Genomic DNA, 18,943 nt, shown 5'->3' on the forward strand with positions numbered 1-18,943 from the left:
CACCAGTTTTTGTAAATATAGGTATTTAAAAAATACCAATAGGCTGGGCATGGTGATACATGCTTGTAATTTCAGCATTCGAGAGGGTGAGACAGGAGGATCGTGGTTCACAGACAGCCTCAGATACTACTTGGTGAGGCCCTTTGAAACTCAGTGAGACCCTGTTTCAAAATAAGGAATAAAATAATACTAGAAGTCAACCACTAAGCCAAGCATGGGAAGGAGGGATGGGGAGGGGACCGGGTGGGGATCAGGTAGGGGCTAACTGGGCAATGTGTGCATGTATGTCTACAAAAGTTTTTTTTTTATCCCATTATGATGTATGAATACAGTGCACCAATAAAAAAATTAAAAAAATAAATAAAAAGTAAATGCAAAGAAAAAAAATAGGGCTGGGGGTGTAGCTTGGAGATAGAATGACCCTGAGGTTCCATCCCCAGTACTGCAAAAAAAAAAAAAATCCCAGTACTTGGGGGGCTGAGACAGGAGGACTGCAGGTTCAAGGCCAGTCTCAGCAATTTAGCGAGACCCTGTTTCCAAATAAAAAATAAAATCGGGCTGGGGGGGGTGTAGCTCAAAGGTAGAGCACCCCTGAGTTTAATCCCCAGTACCAAAAATATCAATAAAAATACTTGGAGGATGAATCCAGCAATATATAAAAAAGATTATATACCCCGATTAAGTGGGATTTATTTCAGAAATGCAAAGTTGGTTTACTATCTAAAACTAAATTAGTATACTACATTATATTAATAAAGAACAAAAACCTCATTTTAATAGAAAAATTTTCACAAAATCGAATACCTTTTAATGATAAAACCACTGGGCAAACAAAAAATATATGGGAACTTTCTCAACCTGATAAAATGCACCTGTGAAAAAACCCACAGCTGATCGCACACTTAACTGAAAAAGACTCCTCAAGATCTCCCTAAGACCAGGACTAAGAGGGTGATGTACACTCTCATCACTTCTATTCACGTTATCCTGGAGGACTAGCTACGGCAATTAGGCAAAGAGGGGGCAATACAAGGCATCTGCATTGGAATGAATGAATTAAAACTATGTGGATTTGAAGGTGGCATGACTATACAACAGAAAATCTTAAAAATCTATTAAGACTAACAAATGCGTTCCACAGAATTATGTGATACAAGATAAATAGGCAAAAATCAAGCCAGGTGTGGTGGCGCATGCTTATAATCCCAGTACTTAGGAGGCTGTCAGGAGGATTGCAGGTTTGTGGCCAGCCTCAGCTACTTAGTGAGGCCCTCCACAACTTAGTGAGACCTGTTTCAAAATTAAGAATAAAAAATAGAGCGGGGGGTGTGTCTTGGAGATAGAATACCCCTGGGTTCAATTCCCAGTACTGCAAAAAAAAAAAAAAAAAGTAAAAACCAACTGCATTTCTATATACTAGTAACAAATAATCCAAAACTGAAAGTAAGAAAAAAAATCACACTAACAATAGCATTGAAAACAAAATACTTAGGAATACAGCAAATAGGATGTTGGAAGAGATACTGTTAAAGAGGATGTTTGTTAAAAATGGTAGGAAAGAGCCGGGCGTGGTGGCACATGCTTGTAATCCCTGCGTTTGGGAGGCTGAGACAGGAGAATGGCACAGGTTTGAAGCCAGCCTCAGCTACTGAGTGAGGCTCTCAGCAACCTAGTGAGACTCTGTTTCCAAATAAAATAGAAAATAGGTCTGGGAGTATAGCTCGGAGGTAGAAAGCCTCTGGGTTCCACTCCCAGTACCACAAAAAAAGGTAGGACACCCAGATATGACAGTGCATGCCCATGCCCATAATGCCAGTACTTGGGAGGAAGAGAGAGGAGAATTGCAGGTTTGAAGCCAGTGTGTGCTAATGCAATGACACTCAGTTTCAAAATAAAAAAAAAAGAAAAGAAAAACGTCTGGGATGTGGTTCAGTGGTAGAAAGACTCTGGGTTCAATTCCCAATACTGCAAAAATAACTATTGCAGTAGGGGTGTAAGCTCAACTCTTAATCTAACAAAAAGCCACTGGATAGGCGAACTGTACAACATGTGAACTACATTTAATAGGTGAATTGTACATGTGAACTACATTTCAATTGAGCAATTAAAAATAAAGGGAAATAATTGTAAATGTTTTCTGCTATATTTATAATTCTTTGTTTCTACAACTTTTTTGTGTGTTACCAGAGATTGAACCCAGGGGCATTCTACCTCTGAATTACACCCCCAGCTTATTTATTTATTTATCGGTGGTACTGGGGTTCCTGGAAGCCCTTCTACCTCCGGGCTACACTCCCAGACCTATTTTTATATTTTTATTTGGAAACAGGGTCTCTTAAGCCAGAGAGACTGGCTTTGAACCTGCGCGATCCTCCTGTCTCTGCCTCCCAAGCGCAGGGATTACAAGTGTGCGCCACCACGCCCAGCCTTCCCAGCCCTATTTTTATGCTTTATTTTGAAACAGGGTCTCACTAAGTTGCAGAGGGCCTCACTCAGTAGCTGAGGCTGTCTGTGGACCTGCAGTCCTCCTGTCTTACCCTCCCAGATGCGGGGATTACAAGAGCACACCATCACGACTGGCTTCTTATTTACTTATTTTTTTGAAACAGGATTTTACTATTACTGTAAGCCTTGTTTACTGCTGCCCGGAACCTGAAATACCATGTATAACAACACTCTCCAAATGCAGAATGTGACAAAAAATATAAATGTATGAGACAATCTCATTAGAGGAATAGGGGAATAATGTGCTGACATAGGTAAATTTGGAAATGAGTGGAGTCGTGTGTGAGTGTGTGTGTGTGTGTATGTGTGTGTGTGTGTGTGTGTGTGTGTGTGTGTGTGTGTGTTACTGGGGATTGAACCCAGGGGCATTCTACCTCTGAGCTACACTCCCAGCCCAATTTTTTACTCTTTATTTTGAAGTAGGGTCTCACTAAGTTGTGGAGGGCCTCACTAAGTAGTTGAAGTTGACTGTGGGAACCTGGGATCCTCATGTCTCCACCTCTCAAGTACTGGAATTACAAGCATGTGCTACCATGCCTGGCTATGTTTCTATAACTTTAAAATCAAGTCATTTAAAAGTAGTTGATTAAGCCAGGCATGAGGTGCATGTTTGTAATCCCAGTACTTGGGAAGCAGAGACAGGAGAACTACAGGTTCAAGGTCAGCCTCAGCAACTTAGCAAGACCCTGTTTCCAAATAAAAAATAAAATCAGTCTGGAGGTATAGCTTGGAGGTAGAACGTCCCTGAGTTCAATCCCCAGTACCATCCCCCACAAAAGTTGACTAAAGGATGATTTGCTGAAAACGTTAAGCATCTGCAATAAATATTGTAGCAGTTGACTGCCTTCACTTTCTTACAGAATAAATATGTTTGGTTACAAGAATAAAAAGAAGCATTAGCAGTTCTCTCGATAGATTCTTTAGTCTCTGTCTAGATATATTAATTAAAACTATGATCAGTCAAAGGAAATCACTTTAGTTAAGAGACACGTATTAAGAACTACAAGCTGGGTGTGGTGGCTCATTCCTGTCACCCCAGAACTTGGGAGGCTGAGACAGGAGGATCACCAGTTCAAGGCAAGCCTCAACAACTTATCAGGGCTTTCAACAACTTAGAGACCCTACTTCAAAATAAAATAAAATAAAATGGGGCCAAGGTGTATCTCAGAGGCTGAACTCTCCAAGTTTTCAATTCTCAGTAACATTGAAAAAATATTTCTATATTCAGATTATCATTCCCATTCCTAGGAATTCATCTCAAGAAAGTAAGAAAAACATAAGCACACATACAAAAAAGTACTGTTATTATAATGCAGATCTCTAAATCAATAATACTTTACAGTGTTCTCTGCTACTTTAAGTCTCTAAGCATACTAACCAGTCCTATTTACGTTACTTTCACAGCAAGAAGTTCTCAATAAAGGAAGCACAGCAATGATTTACATTCTTCAGCAAGCTCCTCTGCTAGCAAAACATGAGTCTAAGTCACATGGTTCTAAGGAATCCAGGTACCCAAAATAAGGATATGGTTAGGTAAACTGTGATATACTACCTAAATGAAATACAGTATGAACATAAAGCGAAGTAAAAATAGCTAACAATTAGTCAGCTCTCACTTATATGCCAGGCACTGTACAAAGTTCTTTCTATATATAACCTTTATTTTGGTAACCTTAGGTTCTCGTGTTCGTTCGTTCTCTCTCTCTCTCTCTCTCTCTCTCTCTCTCTCTCTCTCTCGTTTTTGTAGTACTGGGGATTGAATGCAGGGACATTCTACCTCTGAGCTAAGCCACACCCCTACCCTATTTTATTTTTAGTTTGAAACAGGGTCTCAGAGGCTGTCCTCGAACCCACAATCCCCTTCCTGTCTCAGCCTTCCAAGTACTGGGATTATAGGCATGTGCCACCACAGGCATGTGCCACCACACTGAGCGTTCTCTTATCTCTCTTTTGCGTATTAGAAAATAAATCTCAGAGAACTTACATGATTGCTATAAGGCTAACAACAGGTAGGAAGCAAAACTGCGACAAAAATCAAGGCATCAATCATTCTATATTTTACCACTTTAAATACTGCCGCCACAAAACTGAATATAAACTATGATTAGAAGTTTGATGTCTACATGAGGATAAAAATTTTTCAAAAGAAAAAATGGAAATGAATCTTAGGACTAGGAATAATTTTTACATGTCTTTTTGTAATTTGTAACTTTTCTTTTTTTTTCTTTCTTTTTTTTTTTTTGGTGGTACTGGGGTTCCTGGAAGCCCTTCTACCTCCGGGCTACACTCCCAGACCTATTTTTACATTTTTATTTGGAAACAGGGTCTCCTAAGCCAGCGCGTGCGGCTGGCTTCGAACCTGCGCGATCCTCCTGTCTCTGCCTCCCAAGCGCGGGGATTACAAGCGTGCGCCACCACGCCCAGCATTTTTGTAACTTTTCTAAGAATAAATGTAAAATTAAAACAAGGTCTCAAATATCTTGTAAAGTAATTTTACATAAGCATTTTCATTCAACTTTGTAAAAATACTACCCTTAGGAGATGTACTTAAAGCGTGGTTCTCAAAATTGTTCTTGCATCCTCTACAATTCTTGTGAAAACACAAGTTGACAGATGATGCTAATGCTCCTGGTCCAGGCACCACCTTGTGAGAACCAGACCTTTTAAAATATTAGCATTGTCCTAAATTTAAATACCATTGCATAACTAAGTTAAAAATAAACTTGATGTATCTCTCTGGATCATTTTAACATGCTAAGCAGATCCTTAACAAAAGGAACATGGGCCATTGGATGAAAACTATAATTTATTCTTTGGAAAAATTTTTTGTCCAATTCTTTTTCTCTCAAATAGGAGTCATAATTTTTCTAGCAAGGTCAAATAGTTATATTTTAAGTATCTACTGATTATATTAGTTGTCTGGGTATCACCAGACAAAAGTGACAAAATTATTCTAAATTGTTAACCTATGGTAAGTTTTCTAGAAATTAGTCTTGCTAAGCAAACTAGTAAATTTAGAGCGAAGAACAGTCGCAAGTACTAAGAAGAAACCATTCATACAAGTAGACAATGGGTAAATAATCTCTATATCACAGCTGACAATTAGCTTCCAATTGTGAGTATAGAAAGTGCTGTTTCATCTTTGAGAATAATTTGACCCCAATCAAGTAATCTTTTTAGTCCACATTGTTGAAACTATGCCATTGAAACATACCCACCTATGTTTCTGACCATGATTCCTTTGAGTTCATCCACTTGGGCTTGAGTCTCCATCACTTTGTCAAGGCTCTTATTCTCAGAGTGATGCTTCTATAAGAAAATATTTTTTAACTTATGGCACCTAGACATTTATAATAGGAAAATTAAAACAGGAGGAATGAAAACTTACATTGAAAAACCCTATAAAAATTTGTCTTTATTATGTAAAAGATACATGTCATGTCACTTCACTGGAAAAAACCAGACCTAGGGAAAAACAACAGCAGCAAAAAAATGCTTCTATATAAAACCAAAGTATTGAGCCAGGCGTGGTGGCACACGCTTGTAATCCCAGCATTCAGGAGGCTGAGACTAGAGGATCGTGGTTTGCGGACAGCCTCAGCTACTTAGTGAGACCGTTTCAAAATAAAGAATAAAAACAGGGCAGGGAGTGTAGCTTGGAGGTTGAATACCTCTGAGTTCAATCCCCAGACCCACAAAAAAGGTAAGTATTATAGTATAAAATATCTTATTTTAAATAAAGTGAAGTATATTATATCAAATGCACATCTCAGACTCATAGGCAGAAGTGAGGGGATATATAATCTATGCTCAGACAAGGAAGGAAAGAGAAAAAGAAGACTATGCTTGGGGGCAGGGGAAAGAGGACAGAGGAAAGGTACCCTGCAATGTTACCCATTTCTTGGTTATGATGAGGTAGGGTCATACTCAGTTTCTTAGTATCCATTCTATCTGCTGGGATCATAAGGTGCATCCTGCTTTCATTGACTTCTCATAGGATCTAGTTACCTAGGTTCCCAAAGTTGATGATTCCACTTCCGGAGGGGGGCACTAGAACGATCCTTGGGGGAGGTAGTAGCCTTGGGTACAACTGGGTCATACTGAATAAAAATAAAGTGGTGGTGGAAGCATGGTACAAGGGCACTGAGTGAATTTTTTTTTCTGAAAAGGGAGCAGTAAGCCAATGGGTTTGGGAATCTGAGATCCTAGAATCTAAGTCATTGAAGATAATGTTCTAATCACTTCACTGTACTAAGCTCTTTATTATTTATTTTTATCTTTGTGGGTCTGGGGATGGAACCCAGGGGCATTAGACCTCCGAGCTACATCCCCTGCCCTATTTTTATTCTTTATTTTGAAACAGGGTCTCACTAAGTTGCGGGGGGCCTCACTAAGTAGCTGAGGCTGTCCATGAACAGCGTTCTTCCAGTTTCAGCCTCCCGAATGCTGGGATTACAAGCGTGCGCCACCACGCCCGGCTGTACTAAGCACTTTAAACAAGGGATATTATTTGATGTTCCCAAAATCTCTATGATAAAGATGCTTTCATTATCTCCATTCATAGATGAGGAAACTGGCACAGATTTTTTTCAAAGGGCCGTATACAAATCTGGAGCTTATTTGAAAGATTTGCTGCCAGCTGTCCCTATTTACTGTTGGCTGTACACTAGTATATTTTTTGTTTGATGTTTTGCAGAGCTTCACATATACGAATGTTTCCTAGTGGAGAGGATGAAACACACCAACTGCTTGAATAATTAAGGCTTTTAAGGACCTAATTTAAAAGGACTTCATTTCCAAAGGAAAAAATATACATATACATATACATATATAGAAGTATGATACTCAAAAAAAGTATTTAAAAGAACTTATAGGAAAAGTGGACAGTGCTATAATACAAATCTTTTCTTTTCCACATCCACAAAAATATTTTAGCTAGAGATGTGTTTTACTCAATTTCATATATAAAAGGTAAGTATTTTTATTATTTTTTAATTTTTTTGGTGGTATTGGGAGTGGAATCCAGGGTCTTTTCTACCTCCGGGCTATACTCCCAGACCTATTTTTATACTTTATTTGGAAACAGGGTCTCACTAAGTTGCTGAGAGCCTCACTAAGTAGGTGAGGCTGGCTTTGAACCTGTGTGATCCTCCTGTCTCAGCCGCCCAAGCACAGGGATTACATGCGTGCACCACCACGCCCGGCTTAAGAGGTAAGTATTTTTAAAAGTACAAAACATCATTATTCATCATGAAAATATAAATTAAAATCACAATGAAATGCCACTGCACATCCACTAGAATGGCTAAAATTAAAGACAGATGCAACAAATATTTACAATGCAGATGCAGAGACAACAACTGCTGGTGAAAATGTAAAACGTACAATCATTTTGGAGAAAAAATGTGATAATTTGAAAATTACATATCACTTACCATATGACCTGGCAATTCCATTCCTAGGTATTTACCAAAGAGAAATAAAAACATGTCCATACAAAAACTTGTACATGGAAATTATTAGCAGTTTTGCTCATGATAGCTGAAAACTGAAAGCAACCCAAATATCCAGCAACAGGTAAATGAATAAACAAACTGTGGTATCTGCATGCAATGGTACCCAGCTAAAAATGAAGCAGACTGCTGATTTATACAACATGAATGAATGTCAAAAGCCTCATGCTGAGCAAAGCAAGCAAGACACAAAGAAGTACATATTGTATGATTCCATTTATAGGAAATACTGGAAATGACAAAACAAATTTATGACAGAAAATAAAATAAAACAAGGTTGCCTAGGGTAGAATGTGAGGCAAGGGACTTACTGGCAAGGGAAATTTGGAAAATTTTAGGGCAATGAAAATGCTATCTGTATTGATTATGGTGGTACTTCAAAGTAAAACATGTATCGAAAACATCACTAATCTGACAATTAAGATGTACAGGCTTTCAAATGATTAATTTGACCTGCTCAAAAATTAAATTTACCTTGTGGAGGGAAAACAATGTTTATGTATAGATTAAAAGACCATTTGGCAAATTGAGTAGATTTAGCATTATACGGGTAGTTGAACTAGATGATCTGCAATGTTCTTCCTAATCCTGAAGTATTCTGGCCATTACTTATAGATTATTAGCTTGCTATCCCATAATGGGCCTTTTGTATTCTTTTAACGAGAAAGTTTTATTATGTTGCCTTATACACTCAGAAACAAGTATTGCAGGTCAGAGCTCCCTGTGTTCATGGTGATTTAAGGTAATTAAAAAGAAAATACGAGCAGGCGTGAGGGTGCACACATGTAATCCCAGTACTTGGGAGGCTGGAGACAGGAGGATTGCAGGTTTAAGGCTAGCCTCAGCTACTCAGTGAGCCCTTCTGCAATTTAGTTAGACCCTGTTTCAAAATAAAGAATAAAATTGGGCTGGAGGTATAGCTCAGAAGTAGAATGCCCCTGGGTTCAATTCCCAGTACTGCAAAGAAAAAAAAAAAGAAAGAAAGAAAAGAAAATATGAATCAAAACACTGTCTACTGAGAAAGATCTTACCAGCTGCGCTGCCAAGACGCTTGAGAACTCGCTATTCATGGCATATGGAAGTGCTGTCTGTGCTCTTGAACCATAAGTAGTCTGGAACCTCTTCTTTACCTCATTCAGAAAATTGAAGGCTCGGGAACGTTCAAAATCCTCAAAAGCAACCAACATAGAGCTCTCACATTTACAAAGTAAACAAAGATGATGGAGAAGATTAACAATAACAACAATAGAAACAGCTAACGTTTACTGAGTAATGATTATGAGGAGGAATCTGCGCTGATTCCATTTTATAGATAAGTAAGAAAAATCTCTGAAATAATAACTAACTTGCCAAAGGTTAAACAGCTGGGGGTAAATGAAAGAGCTATGAGCCAATTCCAAACATGTCTGGTTATTGCCAGCTAATACCTAGGTTACCAACATCCTGAGGTCAGGAACTGGATTTTATTTCCTCCATATATTTCATAGGACATATCAAAAAGTCCAGGATAAGAGGAGGTTCAATAAATCCATAATTAGTGTCTTTCACATACATAAATAATGCTACTGACATGAACTTTGAATTGATAGGTTCCAAGAGTGGTGGCACATTTGAAAATGTCAAGTGACATACCCTTGTCTAGTCCAACTCACTCAAAAAGTATATGTGTGTTTGCAGGAGATTGTACGGAACTAGAAGAATATTATGCTAAGTAGGATCAGCCCATCTCAGAAAGTCAAGGATCAAATTTTCATATATGAAAATAGGAATAAAATAGGAAAACAAAAAGGATTTCAATTTTTTTTTGGTGGTACTGGGGATGGAACCCTTCTACCTCCGGGCTACACTCCCAGACCTATTTTCTATTTTTGTTTGGAAACAGGGTCTCTTAAGCCAGCGCGGCTGGCTTCAAACCTATGGGATCCTCCTGTCTCCGCCTCCCAAGCGCGGGGATTACAAGCGTGCGCCACCACGCCCGGCCAACAAAAAGGATTTCAGATAAATGAAGAGACCAGTAAAATAGTGGAACGGGATCAGGGGAGGGTTATTGGGAGGTGGAAAAGGAGGCTTGATGAAGAAAACAGTTCAAATAAGGTTATGTCCATTTATAAAGATATCAGTAACCAATCTCCCTGACTCGTATGAGGAGGGAGGAAGGGGAAACAGGGTGCGATGCAGAGGAAAACATGCCAAGTGCTGTGTGCATGTATGTTTGTATCACTCTGAACCTCACTCTGATGTATAATTACAATGCACCACTAAAAATATAAAAAGCATATGAACGTGTATATCAAATTACAGTTCTAGAATTATACGCCTCAACTCCGACCATTCCAGATTTTAATGATATTTTTCATCTACAGTAAGCGTATTCACATCAGTCATTTCAGATAAAGCTGGATGTTTTTTTATTTTAGAAAATACTATGAAACTAGGTCTAAAATCATTGCAATGATCACTGTGGTTGATATTTAAGAAGCTTAGTCTTAGGGTTCTTAAACTGGGGGCAGTAGCCAAAATTCACAGGGCACTTGTACTTACTTGGATAGAAAAATAATCGTATTGCATTTTGCCAATCTTTAACTTAAGTTTCAATTGTGAATGTAGGTAATAAACCAGAGTGGTATAAAATAGTGTCTGTAACTTTGTCACCTACAGAAATCTTCTTTCTATACCATCACAGTTACAGATATTTTAAATTACTGTTTATGCTCATCACAATTCAAGCTTAGGGTGTGTTAGTAAGTTCTTAAAGAAGTATCCACATTACTGTATCTCATTAAAATATACTGAATATTTTAAGTATATGTATTTCAATATAATTGGTTTTGCTTAGAATCAGGTGTATTCTATTTATACATAACACCCTCAGCAAGGCCAACAGATGACAAAGGGTTCTGTGACAATAAAGGTTAAAATCACTTATCTATAGCGATCATGCCAATTCCATGATTCTTGTCAGTGAACATTTAGATATAAGTATATGGACAATAAGATGAGAAAGGAAGCTCGCCTTCAAAGTGACAGGAGAAGGGACGTGCATTGTGAGACAATTTTCCTCATTCCTACAATAAAAGACTCAAAGACACAGCCCCTCTTCACTATACATAAATAAATAAGCATATAGCTACATGCAGGGAACCTGTCTGAGCATTTTAGGTCTAGAGCCAATAAATACTGAAAAAAACACCCTACCAATGTAAAATACAAGATTACATACCTTATCATAATGTATTATGAGTCTGTTTTTCCAAAATCCATATACATTAAAAATTCATTAACTATTGATTGAAGGAATGAAATAATCTAGTTTTCTACTTAGACACATCTAAGAAGCTTTGATACAAAAGAATCATAATTATGAACACCAATCATCAACATACAACAGGATAAGTATAGAAGTTGCAAGAAATTAAGCTAAAACTACGAAAACTGAGCTGATTTGTATATAACCAGGTTTCAAGTTTTGTCAGATGCAATACAATATGATAAAGACAAAGCATAGAAAGGATTTCCAGCTATGGAAAGTTTGCATCATTTTTACCCACTCTAGATATAGATAATTAGGAACTGACTGTTTTAATAGTACACAGACACAAATAGTAATGGGTCTTCAAGTTACTTACATCATCAGTGATACAAAGATATACAATCCTGTCTTGGCAGATGTAATGAAACAAATAACTGTAGAATAAAAGATATTTTAATTAGAAGCAACACTTTCTCTTCTATCTTCTATGTATAAGCAAGTTCAATATTGCCAACATTATATTATTTATAGATATAATCTATTCCCTCATATCTGTTTCTCTCAAATTAAATTGATAGGAATAGATAAGAAGTTAAAAGGTCTCTATCTTAGCTACTAGCACAATGCTATGGGAATTACCCCTGTACAAAAACACAATTAGATGTTTTTTCCCTTTGCAATACTGGGGATTGAACCCAGAGGCATTCTACCTCCAAGCTGCACCCTCAGCCCTATTTTTTTTTTTATTTTGGAACAGGGTCTCACTAAGTTTCAGAGGGCCTCAATAAATAGCTGAGGCTGGCTGTGCACCTGCTATTCTCCTATCTCAGCCTTCCAAGTACTGGAATTACAAGTGGACTCTTAAGGCCTGAGCAACTGATGACATCTTAGGAAGGACACACAATTAAATTAATCCTCAATGGGCCACAGGGTTTTTCTTGCCTTTTCCAAAGATCACAAAGCAAACACCTTTTCTACCAAAGTCTCAACAATAATATTCATTTGCGTATCTACTCTGAGTCTGTTCCTATGTTAGATAGTGAGGATCCAACAAAGCAAGACCATCAGTACCTGCCTTCTCAGAGGTCGCAGTGCAAGAGGCTACAGTGCTATATACCAAATAGGATGATGAGAGAGTTAAAGATACATGTTGCTCTGAGGACACAGAGGAAGCACATAATGTAAATTTGCCGAAGTGTAACAGGAAAGACATCCTAGAAAACATGATGCCTGACTTGAGACCTGAAGAATAAGTAAGATAGCAGTATAAATGGTCAGCAAAGAGTGCTCCAGAGTGAGAAACCAAGCATAAGAATATGGAGATAAAAGAGCACATAGAGATATGGAGAGTAAAATTCATTTGCAGAACTAGAATACAGATTGTACAGAAATAAAAATAAATTGCCTGGACAGATGATGCTGGAGAAGGAAGCAATACCAGGTTATATAAAACTTTATAAACCACACTGCACTGTCTTAAGGACAATGAACAAACATTATTCAAGTTTTAGCCTGTGATCAGACTGAATTCTAATTTCAAATCTAGATCTGATTTATCCCCCAAGCTCTAGTCTCATATATACTACTACTAGATATGAACAACTGGACATACCATATACATCTTAAACACAACATGTTTAAAAATGGCAGTCATTTCTCCCATAAAATTAGTCTTTCCTAAATCAGAGTAACTTGGTACATAAGCCACAAAATACAGCAAGACATATCCCTACCATCAAGAAGACTATAGTTGGCCAGGCATGGCAGCACATGTCTATAATCCCATTCCTTGGGAGGCTGAGACAGAAGGATCACAGGTTCATGGCCAGCTTCAACAATTTAGTGAACCTGTTTCAAAATAAAAATAAAATAGGGCTGGGGGTGTAACTCAGAGGTAGAATGCCCCTGGGTTCAATCCCCAATAATTCCCCTCCTACACACATATGTACACAAGTAGACTACAGAGACATTCAAGATTTCAATTATAATACGTGTTAAGTACTATAATTTGAACAAACAAAAGCAAGTTTTCAAAAAATTATATATGATAAATATATTCCGATAAAAGGAAACAGATATTGCAAAGACTAGGAAGAGATAATGAACCTAGCACTGAACTATAAATTGCTAAGCTTAGTTAGAGAACAAAATTGAGGACTAAAATAGTGAAAGACAAAGCCAGAGAGGGGAAAAGGGCCAGATCTCAAAGAAACTTCTAAATCATAGTAAGGAATGTTACTGCCCTTTTAGAAGGATGTACTTAAACATATCAAAATCAGTCAGGAAGCCAAGCATGGGTAGGTGGGAGGGGGAGGGAACAGGTAAGAGATTGGGTAAGGGTTAATTGGGTGATGTATGCATGTATATCTCCATAAGTTTTTTTCCCCCATTGAGATGTATGACTACAATTCACCAATAAAAATTTATTAAAAATAGTGTTTCAAAATAGCCAAAATATGGAACCAACCCAGATCTCCATCAAGAGATGAATGGATAGCAAAACTTTGGGAAATACACACAATGGAATTCTATTCAGCCATAAAGAAGAACAAAATTATATCATTTGCAAGAAGATGGAAAGTCCTGGAGAACATTATGATAAGTGAGATCAGCAAAGCACAGGAGAAGGTACATATGTTTCCTCTAATATGCCCAAACTAGGAAACACAGAGGATACCAGTGGGACTCCAGATAATGGAGGGGAAATATCAGCAAAGTTTGAATGGAAAGATAGGAGAGGAGGAAGGCTGATCTTGATTAATGAGGGTCTACATCTGAATATGTATAAAATTATGAATATGACATGGTTAACCTGGACAACCATTGGTGGGAGGGGGGAAGGGAAAATGGGGGCGGGGGGGAGAGGGTACCAAATATGGTTTAAATGTATACCATTTATGTTCAATAAAAATTTTGTTTAAAAAATAGTATTTCATTTGGGACTTGCAAAACAAGCAAAAGTTTACCAGTGGACTTGGGGGTGACATTCCCAGAACATACAAAAGCATGAAAAAATGTACCAACACTTGAAATAACACAGCTCAGTCTGGGAATGGCAAGAATCCTTCTGTAGATTGCAGTAGAAAGGTCAGGAATGGTTTGTGCTCTCTAAATCCCACAGGTTTTAAGCAAGAAAGTATCATCAAATGAATGTGAAATATAGCTAGGCATGGTGGCACATGCTTGTAATACCAGCACTTGGGAGGCTGAGACAGGAGGATCTGGGCTTGAGATCAGCCTCAGCTCCTTAGTGAAGCCCTTTGCCACTCAGTGAGACCCTGCTTCAAAATAAAGAATAAAATGTAAGGCTGGGGGTATAGCTCAGAGGTAGAATGCCCCTGGGTTCCATCTCTAGTACCGCAACAAAAACCAAACATAAACCCAAAGGACAAAAAGAAATACAGATTTGTGGTAGGAGCAACTAAAAGCAGGAAGACCAGTTAGGAGAAAGTTTTTTGAAATGAGAAACAATGAAGGCCTAAAATAACACTGTGACAGTGGGGCTAGGGGAGAGGTAAGAAATTAAAAAACTTGGTGTAGGATAATGGCAAGGCTTTGGTGAGGATGTCATATAAGATTCTGAAGTTTCAGGCTTAGTCAACTGTGTGTCCAGTGACACTGTTAAAGAAGGAAAGAAAAAGCAGGAATCAGATTTCAGAGGAAAGGTGTTTAACATACATGAGACAGGAAGATCACAGGTTCAAGGCCATCCTTGGCTACTTGGTGAGACCCTGTTTCAAAATAAAAAATGGCTGGGGTTGTAGTACAGGGGTAGATTACCCCTCGGTTTGATCCTTAATACCCCCACACACAAAACAGACTTTCTTCTTTTGGCTTACATTAATAAAATATTTTTAATTGGGATGATGGAATGTGCTTTAAGACAGAAATCAAGACAGCTGGTTAAAAAGAAAATAAATCTCAGTGATAGTGCCTCATTCCAGATAATACAGGGTAGGACTAAATCAGGACATAGTGGAAAGGCATAGCCAACAGATAACAGTTTCTTTTACTAAAATTTATATTTTAATTGGATGGTAGAGTCTAGCCTCCCTTGTAGCTAGATGCAACCATGTTATTAAGTTCTGGCTCATAAAATAAGAGAAGATATATGCCCTGCTTCCTTGTAATGGGATTCCATGTACTTTTCGTAGGCATTTCCCTAGGACTGACTAAAAACATATATATTAGAAGCCTAATGGGTTTTTAACGAAACTGCAAAGCCATACTCACAAGAAATTTGGCTATGTAATCTCTGGGCTCCCACACCCACATTGCAGGAAACAGACTATAAAACCTGTACAGTTTCCAAAGATAACTACATTCTCTAAGACTCATTTTGGATATGGTCGAAAAAGAACAATGGACCAGGAGGAATCTCTTGGAAAACAAAGGCAGGGAGAAAAATGAGGAATTTCTGCAAGAAAGCAGAATCACTAACCTCTCCCCAGTCAGAAAAGAGTCTTGGCCGGGCATGGTGGTGCACGCTTGTAATCCCAGCATTCAGGAGGCAGAGACTGGAGGATCGCGGTTCTGCAGACAGCCTCAGCTATTTATTTGTTTGTTTGTGGTGGTTCTGGGGTTCCTGGAAGCCCTTCTACCTCCGGGCTACACTCCCAGACATTATATATATATATATATTTGGAAACAGGGTGTCTTAAGCCAGTGCAGCTGGCTTCGAACCTATGTGATCCTCCTGTCTCTGCCTCCTGCAGCCTCAGCTATTTAGCGAGGCCCTTCGCAACTCAGTGAGACCCTGTTTCAAAAACAGAAGGACTAAAAAACAGGGCTGGGGTTGTAGCTTGGAGGTACAATGCCCCTGGGTTCCATCCCTAGTACTGAAAAAAAAAATGCCATGAAGCAGTTATCTGATTACTGCCAGGAAGCAATGACTTCTACATGTTTTTCTTCCCTTTTTCAAATGAGAATTTGTAACTCTCGTTCTGGTTATCCTGTTCTTATTTCACTCCTGTTTATAGCATTGGGCTGGGGAGAAACACATGACTTGTCTTTTAGTGTATGGTCAGTGGGCCACAGGAGCCACTCTTGAGTCTGTGTTATCACTCAGAAATTCTGAAGTTAGAGCAAAATGTAGAGTCTTTGGTGCAGATGAGTCGAGCTACCTCCCACAGAGAAAAGACAAATTCTGTTTGGGAAGAAGAGTTCATCCAGATATTTGAATGACCAGAGGAGTAGAATGAAAGGCTGCCAAGTCATCCCTCAATGTACTATAAGTTTCTCCAAACTATCAAAGCTTTAGCTGATCCTATGACAGCCAGAGATATATTTCCGGACATCACTTCTAGGTGCGTTAGCTACATGACTACGTAGTGAACAGTGAAATGTAAACAGAAACTTCTTTTTTTTGTGGTACTGGGGATGGAACCCAGGGGTCTTCTACCTCCAGGCTATACTCCCAGACCTATTTTATACTTTATTTGGAAACAGGGTCTCACTAAGTTGCTGAGAGCCTCACTAAGTAGCTGAGACTGGCTTCCAACCTTTGTGATCCTCTCGTCTCAGCCTCCCAAGTACTGGGATTACACCACGCTCGGCTAAGCAGAAACTTATGAACAATGAAATGCCAGGCCACTTCTGGGCCTTACTTTTAAAAATATTAGAAAAGTACTGGAATGTAACAAAAACTGAAAGAAACTGCCTTGGCCAGATGTGAAAGGCTCTAACTTAGAACAGCAGAGGCAACCCATCAGCTCCAAACCACTCATCTCTGGACTATCTCATTTAAATTGATTCCATATCTTTGTTTCTCTCTCACAGTAGCTTAGACTGGACTCTAAATTATAAAAGAGGTCATTCCTAAAGTAATAAAGATCTCCTTCTGAGATAAGAACTAAGGAAATAAGGATGAGTTAAGTAAAAGATTTTTAAACATCAACGAGGAAGGATGAGGCACTTTTTATCTGATTCCTAAGACTTCCCATCTGTGCCCTCTCCACTAAGCCACCAGAACGATTTTTCTAAAGCAAAAGCTGTCATGCCTTAGCTGAAAAATTTCAATGCCTTCTCAATGCTCACAGGGTAAGTCCAAACTCTTAACACACTATACAAGGCCCTACATGACTTTTCTTCTACCAATCTCTCTAGTTTTATCTTCAGCATCCTGATCACCAATCACGGAGAACTTGCAGTTCCCTGAATATGACTTCATGCCTCTGTACTTCCCTACCTGGAATGCCATCCCTCTACCCATTACCTCCAAATAAATCTGTGGATTTGACTGTCTCCTTTAATAAACTATAATTCCTATGAGAGAAAATACTGCATTTCTTGTTATATTCTGATCACCAAGCAAAGTGCTTAGCAAGTTAAGCACTCAGTTAATATTTACTACAAGAATGAATAAAGGAATAGTATATTATCCATATCATTTCACATATCCTGGAATAGCACATTAAAGTAATTTTACACATATAAATATATCTTTAAAACAAAACAGCACTTCAATGATAGAATAAAATAATGACAAATTAAATTAATAGGTAGCAAAATCAGAATTTTTACGGGTCTGGGGATGGAACCCAGGGGCATTCGACCTCTGAGCTACACCCCCAGCCCTATTTTTATTCTTTATTTTGAAACCGGGTCTCACTGAGTTGCAGAGGGCCTCACTAAGTAGCTGAGGCTGTCCGCAAACCGCGATCCTCTGGTCTCAGCCTCCCAAATGCTGGGATTACACGCGTGCACCACCCTGCCTGGCTCAGAATTTTAAAAATCGGACCTTTTTTAAGCTTCTGAAGGTTATTGTTCTGTCAGCATATTCAAACTTATCTATCTAGAAGGTTGTTTTCTACTTCTTTGAATACAAAATTTCCCTTCTTTCACCCTCTACCAGATGCAAAGCAGAACTCACTTGCCATGTGAGTACGTTAGTTTATTATTTTCAGAAGGTATCTTAGCCAGAATCTGCTCTGTCACCTCCAGGAAGTTTCCTCCACACCAAGCATGTTTGGCAAGGATAGTGGTTCCCCTGGCAACAACAGCAAAAAGAATGGCCATGGCTTCAATCTAGTAAAAGGAAGAAAAGACACAGATTTAGAGTATTTCTTTGACGTGACCTTGTAAAAAGTAACTTACTGTCATTTATCAACATATACTAGGGACAATATTAAACAAGGTATGATAACATGAAAATTAACTGGGGGCACAGCTAAGTGGTAGAGTGTGCTTAGCATGCACGAGGTCCTAGGTTTGATCCCCAGTATCAAACAACAACAAAAATAAAGTCACAATATTCTACAAGCTTACAACCTAAGCCACACTGAGATATACATACCAGTGACAGGTTGCATTTACAAATTATACAGCACATACCGATATTGTCATTTTGAAAAAAAAAACACCATAGACAGCAAAGAGACAAAGACATCTTCATATTTTAATGCAATAATCCCATCCTAAAATTTATCCTGGGGGAATAGTTTAACAGAAGTTAGACCCTAGATTCAAAAAGATTAGCTATTAGTAATACCAAGATCCCACATTTATTAAGCATTCACTATATGACAGACATCAGTTTAAGTACTTTATAATTAAAAATTCATTTAATCTTCACAGCTCAGTGAGATCATACACTATTATGATACCCCTATTATAGACGAGGAAACTAAAGCACCAATGGTTTAAATAATCTTCTCAATAATACAGCTAGTAAGTG

The 18,943-nt window shown here is 38.3% G+C and overlaps 1 protein-coding gene across 3 annotated transcripts in view; it reads right to left on the reverse strand.

The window, feature by feature from the left end:
• Positions 1-18,288, reverse strand: part of VAMP7 (vesicle associated membrane protein 7) — a gene marked incomplete at both ends in the record, with an annotated part of 34,672 nt that extends 16,384 nt beyond the window's left edge. The window contains 4 exons of one of the 3 annotated variants that reach the window (XM_080719340.1): positions 5,724-5,814; positions 9,050-9,187; positions 11,645-11,702; positions 18,140-18,288. In XM_080719340.1, the coding sequence (XP_080575466.1) occupies positions 5,724-5,814; positions 9,050-9,187; positions 11,645-11,702; positions 18,140-18,285 (433 nt within the window). The remainder of the gene's footprint in view (positions 1-5,723; positions 5,815-9,049; positions 9,188-11,644; positions 11,703-18,139) is intronic. The other 2 variants (XM_080719338.1, XM_080719339.1) reach the window with 2 other exon arrangements.
• Positions 18,289-18,943: the final 655 nt, after the last annotated feature.

Source organism: Muscardinus avellanarius (genome assembly GCF_963383645.1).
Source record: "Muscardinus avellanarius genome assembly, chromosome: X".
Taxonomy (NCBI): Eukaryota; Metazoa; Chordata; class Mammalia; order Rodentia; family Gliridae; genus Muscardinus; species Muscardinus avellanarius.